Raw genomic sequence first — 7,648 nt, 5'->3', positions numbered from 1 at the left:
GCGGCAGGCACTGTATTAAGATTTCATGCAGCATTTATTACCCACAACAGTCAATTGTGTTAATTGACCATTGTACAAGGAAGTCCCCTTCTTAAGAGAGGGAGGCAGGCCAACCCATGTTTGGCAGTAGACAGCCTCTATTCCTTGCTCTCCAACCCCAGGCAAACAATTCCCAATCAGAAAGCATCTGATTTCTGCTTTAGAAATTCCAGAATCTGTGGGCCCTTCATCAAGGACTTTCTTCCTTTAGTTACTGACAAATGGATTTTAATATGTGCCATGAAGCCTACTGAATGTTGTGTATCCAGCAGAGAGGAATGAGCCTCAAGACATTTCAGAACTGAGCTTCTGCTACATCTTCCCTGAAGAGAAGGTGAGAAATATTAAGACACATTTTTCATTAGAAAAGAAGTTTTATTTAGGTAGACAGGCCAGTGCAGAACAAAAACAGTTTCGCTTGTATGTATAGACACAGCAGCCTTGATTTTCAGTCTTTCAACTCTCCTTACACAGAAGTCAGCGTGGTCAGAATGTAGGACGTGGACAGGTGACATATGTGGAAATATGAAATATAACAGGGATAACCACCCAAATGCAGAGCTTTCAAGGTTCTTGGTTTTTCTAAAAGGTCATCTTCTAAGACCGTAATTTGTTCCCATCCTTCAACCTCTGTGGAATAGAAACCAATCATTCTTACCAAATGACACAGCAGAAAGAACGTACTTATTTTTCATTAGAAGTTTTGAAGAAATGCAGTCATTAGAAAGAATTTACGCCTAGCACCACATTATAGAATACCATCAAATTGTCATTCTGGTGCTTTAAAAAGAGCCAACTTGTTAAAGAGGAGCAGATGGCTTCAGTTTTTGTAGGAAACGCTTGTGACATTGTGGAATTCTTTCTTCCTCTTCTGGTGGGGCAGGGGGAGGCACTCAAGGCATAAGAAACTTTTATAAATTTCAGGAACTTGAAGAACAATGACTGATCAAACCGCATGCTTTAACTGACAAAGTATTTTTACAGCTAAAATGAGAACCCAGAAACAATACATTTCATCTAAAGCAGGCAGGACAAATCAATCACAGACTCATATCTATTATATTCCACAAACCACACAATATCATCTTTGCCAACCTTTTTCGAAGGTTTCACTTTACTTGTGAAAAATAGGGCAAAAATGCCAATGACTGCCCAGAAGGAGCCATTTCATCCCAGTGCCATCAGATGAAACCTCAGTTACTCACAATTGCACATTTCAACATCCCTTTTCAAGAGGTTATTTTGGGAAATTACAGAGACAAGGACCTTTATAATTTCAATTGCCTTAATCACTGCGAGGCAACACTGAACTTGTATTGAACTTGGAAAGTGATCACAACTTACTCCACAATAAAAAGCTAAAAATCGTCACTACTTACATGCAGAAACCTATTCATTTGCAGAACTACTCCTCTCTCCACCAAGAGGCCAAATGACCCTCCCCTCCCTTGCAGAGGACCATTTGCCTTTTAAAAACAAATTACAGTTGCCCACAAACTAGGATTTATTATAACGATGTGTTCATTTATTCAAATATTTACAGAATGCCTACTACACGCCAGCCACTGTTTTTCAGGAGCTTGTGATATAGCAATGGGTAAAAACTCCCACCCTCCTAGATCTTCGATTTATCCCGGAGATAAGCAAAAGAAACCAACACGGACGCATTTTAAATGCTGTGCAACAATCCGCTTCTAAGAGCTGAACGGTTCTCACAGGGCCAATGCCCACGGTGCCCTGCCATCCCACCTTAGCTCATTTTTGGAAAGGAGAGGGTACTCGGAACAGGACGAAGCTTCCACACATGAAACGCAAACATGCAACCAGACCCGCCATACAATGGGACGTTTCTCGCGTTCTCCCAGGACGACTACAAAGTAGGACAAAGCACCTTATAGGTCAGGTGTATGCCCTCTCTCCCCACATTCCAGTGAGGCTGGCTGCACAGGGACGATGACTTGGGCTTGGAATAAGATCACTTCTGGTGGCCAGAGAGACAATCGCAGTCCATGCCAGCTCCCTGATCACTCCAAGCTACTGCCCCCACCCCACCGCCTCTTTTAATTGACTTTTTCAGTCTGACTCTAGGAAATGATGTCAGTTACTCAAAGGGGACGACAGTTCATTCAAAAGTGTGCAAATGTGGTTTCACTAAGTAAATGTACAGCTGAGACTTACTGTCGAAAGCAGATGCTTTCCACAAGGGTCACGGGAGCCTCCCTGCCATGTGGCTCGGTCCCCAGGCGTTACAGCACAGCTTCTTCACCTGGGGTGCGTGGACCACCATGACCCTTGAAGGTGTATGTAGTGTTGTGTGTATATCTGAGGAGCGGGTCCACAGCTTTAAAGAATATACTTACAAGGGGGGCTTGTAACCTCCCAAAAGTTTAAGAGCCTCCATATTAGAGGGTCTCTGCCTGTCCCTTGGTGAAATTAAGTGTGGAGCTGGACACGGCTGTCAGAACAATCAGTCCCAGCCCCCGCTGTAATGCTGGTGTTACAAGTCTGGTTTGGAGGCCTCGTGGTGGTTTGTTAGGAAGATACAGGCCAGAAACAAGGTCAGCTACTACTGGCGGTGGTCACTGAGGGTCTGTTTGCCCCCTTTTGTAAAGCAATGATGACTCCTCATCCTTGGAAATCTGCCACCTCAAACGGAGTCCTCCCTCTAAGCCAGCAGTGGATGGAGGAGTTAACTTTCCTAATAACACTTTTTCTCAAGCCAAAATTTGTGACCAGACATCCACACCAGACTCTTAGTGCCATGACTCTTCATGGACAGCATCATGTACCCCAAGGCCTGGGTTCCCCAGACCCTGCAAGTAAGGTACAAAAGGTGACTGGAGCACTTTCTGTTCAAAATCAGTCTGTGTTATTGTTTTGTTTAAGCTTCAGCCTGGGGGATACGTGGCTCAAGAACCTCTGGGAAGAACTGTAACTAGACTCTTGAAACCATCAGCTACAGAAATGATGGGAAAGAGAAGAACAATATGGTGTCTCCTGAGAACACAGAGCATTTGCTGGGAGTTTTCTGGAAGGGCCTTCAGTGTAGCCACTCTTCCGCTAGATACCTGCCTCTGTCTTCACTGCCTTTTATTAGTCTCTAAACTCCTCAAAGATGAGGACCTGCCTTATTCACATCCTTATAGCCGGTCACTAGAGTGATGTCCGGGACATCACAGATGTTATTGGAACTCAGAGAGTAGGGATGGGGGGATGCAGAGGTTAGGGGCTCTAATTAAAGAATTACATGTGACAGGGCTTAGAGAGTCCCTGGTCCCCTAAAATAATGTACCTACTTTTACCACTTCAAACTATAAATTAGGGGCTATCTATAAAGAAGTTGAGGCTTTTTGAAAAAAAAAAAGGATAGCACAGAAAAATATATTTCAGAAAATTTTCAAATTATAAAAAGAAACCAGTGTAGAGAACTGCGATATAATATCTCAGATATAGTGATATAAAAATGCAGCAAATTGATGATTTAGGTTACTGACATTTCTAAGTCACACTATTATTCAATGGTAATAAATATTATGCAGTAAGAATAATTTAAAACACTGATTGCATCCTGGATATTTATCATTAGCTTTCCATCTCAGAAACCATTACAGAAGCATAAATAAAATCTGCTTTTGTGAATATTCTGAAAGGTGGAGAGCAGCTTATGTAATTAGATCAGGTAAACAACTGTCCCTAAGAGCCATCCATAAACTTTGAAGCTCCTGAGGATTATTCACTAGCAATGTATTAACTTTCTAAGAATAAAAACAGGGAGGTCCACAGATGTCTTTTTTTTTTTGGCGGTACGCGGGCCTCTCACTGTTGGGGCCTCTCCCGTTGCGGAGCACAGGCTCTGGACGCGCAGGCTCAGCGGCCATGGCTCACGGGCGCAGCCGCTCCGCGGCATGTGGGATCTTCCCGGACCAGGGCACAAACCCGTGTCCTCTGCATCGGCAGGCGGACTCTCAACCACTGCACCACCAGGGAAGCCCCACAGATGTCATTTTTAAGAATTTTGTATAAAATGTAAACATAGTTAGGATCTATTTACATGATCAGAATTGGAAAAAGGGTTTTCATATTCTGGGTCAGCCTTAAATGTTTATGAAACAATGCTTGGGTGATACACTATATACCCATTTGTAACATTTATTCTATAATTCCCCATCAATGCTAGAATGTTCTTCCCAAATGCCTTCAATTTTGACATCACACGATTCTAAATTTAAATGAATTTTTAAAAGATGTTCTTAAATATAAATAAACTGCGAAGTTGTTCTGGCTCCAAGCACACCCATGTGGCAGATGTCATTTATACGTTCTGATCGTAATAGGCGAAACGTCCCTCACTTTAAGCCTTCTGTGTTCTGTGAATTTGTTTAAGTAACATCCTGTCTCAAATGCTTTTGACCATAGAGGACTTCCCTGCAGACAACCTCTTCCAAAGTGATTGGATCCCAAAGTCCTTGCTTTCCAGTAGCTCTGAGGCTCGTTGCACTATCTGTACATAAAGGTGTTTTTCTCTGAGGCACTAAAAGGTCTCTTACTCTTACTAGGATTAGTCTTTCCACCTTCCGTCTGATGATGACGTACACATCTACGTTTGCTGTGGCTTACTTGTCTCCACGTTGTCTCGTAGGAAGCTCACGAACCATCCTCCACAACGTTTTGTTAACCATCGTTTTCACCAGGGACTCAGTAAGACATACCCAGTATCTCTGCTGAGAACCATCTACTGCGAACCAGCTGGGTACCTGCCAGAGGTTCTTCAGCCAAAATGAATCCCATGTTGCCCAGGTCGCTGATCTGAAGTTCACGGGAAAAAAATCGTCAGCAAGAAGTATCCAGAAGCCTCTGTCGAGCATTCTGCTCTCCGTTATTTATTTTCGTTCCACTGTGTCCATTCAAATCTGTCAAAATGGAAAACAAGCATTTATGACGGAAGTCCCTCGGCAGGACCCATTGGCGCTAATGAACTTCTGCTATAAATCTACCTCCTGGTCTTTGCCTTACCCAGTTAATCTTAGCCTCGTTGCAGAGCAGCAGAAGTTGGGTCAGGGCGACAGTTAAATCAATAAACTGTAGTCCCTTTTGTAAGCGTTGGAGAGTGACAGACAAGACGATCGGCAGTATAGGGAGAAAAGCCGGTAAAACAAGACAAAAATTAGCAAGAATGACATCAGAGAAGAATGCTTGAGCAAGAGATGGAGTATGAGAAAGACAGAGAATGAGGAGAAGGAAGACAGCACAGCCCAGAGAAAGCACAGATGCTTTCCTTTGGAAATCTGGGGCAGCACCAATGCTTTCCCCTCTCTCTCCCAGCACTGAGGGGTTTCACCTAAAACCACACCAGGAAAACGGTTTAACAACGGTGGGCAGGGGTAAAGACTGTCGGTCATTCATAAAAGGCGGCTGCAGAGGTGCTCCGTGGGCTTCCGCAGCTTCCACCCTGAGAGCTAAGCCTACCTTTGAGATCTGCCGTCTGGTCCCCCTGCTCCTCTGCCATCATCTGCACGGGCTCAGGATTTTTGCCATCAACCACGTCCATCTTGATCATGCCGAGGTTTGTCAGGAGAAGCATGGGGTCAATGCCCTGACAACTGCTTTTAATATTCTCCAGAACCTTAAGACACTTGTACGACTTGAGTTCACTAATATTCTCCTCCAAGAAAAGAATGTAGAGGCTCAAGTCGTTGTACCCTTCCGACTTGAAATGCAGAACATCAAAAGTGGGCAGGATTTCATACACTTTGAGAACATCCGTCTTCTGTCGGAATGGAACAAACAGCGTGTAGACCACCAGAGGAGCCAGCACGACGTACACCACGAGGTTGATGAAACTGAGCAACTGGAAGATGCCGACGGCAATGAGTTTGCACTGGAATCGATCGGGGACAGTGCTGTCATTTTTCAGGATGCCAGATTTGATGTTGCAGATGAACTCATCCGAGAGGGAGGAGAGGCTAAAGTAATAGCCCAGGTAGACGCCTGCTAACAGTATAATGCTGAGTGACAGCACCCGACAGCTGATGTACTTGACAATTAAATTTTTGGAGTTTTTCTTTGTCTTTAAGTACTGCTCCACAATTGGGTACTTGAAGTGGCTTTCCGATATCTCCCACAAACTGAAAAGAAACAAATAAAAATAATTTAAACCCTTAACCAAGACTGTCAAATAGAAACACATTCAACAGTATCACACCGAAAATCTCCAATGCCTTCCCTCCCGTACTTTTCTACCTGTAACTTCACTAGAGTACCAGGGAATAAAATCAGGTTTTTTTTTTTTTAAAAAAAAAAAAAAGGAAAAGCAATAATAAATCACTTTCCCCCGCTTAATTTTTTTTTTTTTTTTTTGCGGTACGCAGGCCTCTCACTGCTGTGGCCTCTCCCACTGCAGAGCACAGGCTCCGGACGCGCAGGCTCAGTGGCCATGGCTCACGGGTCCAGCCGCTCCGCGGCATGTGGGATCTTCCCGGACCGGGGCACGAACCCATGTCCCCTGCATCGGCAGGCGGACTCTCAACCACTGCGCCACCAGGGAAGCCCCAAGGGAAGAACTCTTGATGTGACGACAGGTGCTGGGGCAGACAGGTGAGGGTGAGATTTGGGGCAGTGGGCCTTCCTGGCTCTCAAAGGGGGTCACCAGGTGGATGACAGCTCCCCATGTACTGGTAGTGAGAACCCTAAGCCCAGATGGGCAAGAGCAGGGCTGCTAACTCATACTCCCAAATCCTGATGGGCCAGCGGCTGGGGGCTAAGTTACCTTTGCCCCAGGTTCTCATTAACTTCTTGAGCTGGGCAGGCACCGTCTCTCAAGTCAAGGTCACGCACGCTCTTTGCAGCTCTAATTGCACGGTTGTAAACTTTGTCAAGTTCTTCCATGATAAATTTCAAATCTGAGCAAAGATGAGGAACAGCTGCGAAACGCCAGAACAGGGAGGGAAGGTACAGCAGGATCGCCACCAGTAACAGGATGTAGGGGAAAAACTGAAAAATAAGAGAGCGAATCACGGGATCAACAGACCACCCCCTGAAGTAACCATGTTAAGCACTGCTAGCGGTTTTCTCCAACAACTACTTCTTATGGCTAAATTCACCTGTCCAGGTAATACGTGACACTGGTAACTACCTTTCCCCTCCACTTCGATAGACTTTAATTTGAAATCGTTGGCAGCTACATGGTGACACATGGTGTCTCCTCCCTAATTATAGAAGGAACCAAAAAAATAAAATTATTTCCCTGTCCTTTAGAATAATCCCTTGACAAAAGCGCAATTAAGGAACATGTAAATGTCACAGTGGCCTCTGGGTTCTTCTTCTTCTTTTTTTTTTTTTAATTGCTATGGTTTTAGGAGGTCACCAAGGCTTTTAGAACTCTGTTGTTTCCCTCTCTGGAATTTGGGAGAATGACAGAAATGCATAACGTTGCTCAAAACAAATTAGAAAAATGTTGGCTTCAGTGATCCTGTAATCACCCCCATGAAACAGCTGAAATAAGCAGGTAAAATTCACAAAATGCAGAACAGACTTCCATAGTGGACAGACCGTGAGGACCACCCAACATCCTCATTTTACAGCCAGATAATCTCAAGCCTGGAGAAGCCAA

General features: G+C 44.4%; 1 protein-coding gene across 2 annotated transcripts in view; it reads right to left on the bottom strand.

Moving 5' to 3' along the window:
• Positions 1 to 427: 427 nt before the first annotated feature.
• Positions 428 to 7,648, bottom strand: part of PANX1 (pannexin 1) — a 39,378-nt gene continuing 32,157 nt past the window's right edge. The window contains exons 3-6 of one of the 2 annotated variants that reach the window (XM_079928753.1): positions 7,140 to 7,244; positions 6,806 to 7,029; positions 5,506 to 6,164; positions 428 to 4,949 (exon numbers count right to left, since the gene is read on the bottom strand). In XM_079928753.1, coding sequence (XP_079784879.1) covers positions 4,870 to 4,949; positions 5,506 to 6,164; positions 6,806 to 7,029; positions 7,140 to 7,244 — 1,068 coding nt within the window. In that variant the 3' untranslated portion in view covers positions 428 to 4,869. The remainder of the gene's footprint in view (positions 4,950 to 5,505; positions 6,165 to 6,805; positions 7,030 to 7,139; positions 7,245 to 7,648) is intronic. The other variant, XM_079928754.1, reaches the window with a different exon arrangement.

The sequence above is a fragment of the Stenella coeruleoalba genome (assembly GCF_951394435.1).
Source record: "Stenella coeruleoalba genome assembly, chromosome: 8".
NCBI classification, from domain to species: Eukaryota; Metazoa; Chordata; class Mammalia; order Artiodactyla; family Delphinidae; genus Stenella; species Stenella coeruleoalba.
The sequence above is the reverse complement of the archived record's forward strand: the minus strand, read 5'-3'. Positions and strand labels throughout refer to the sequence as shown.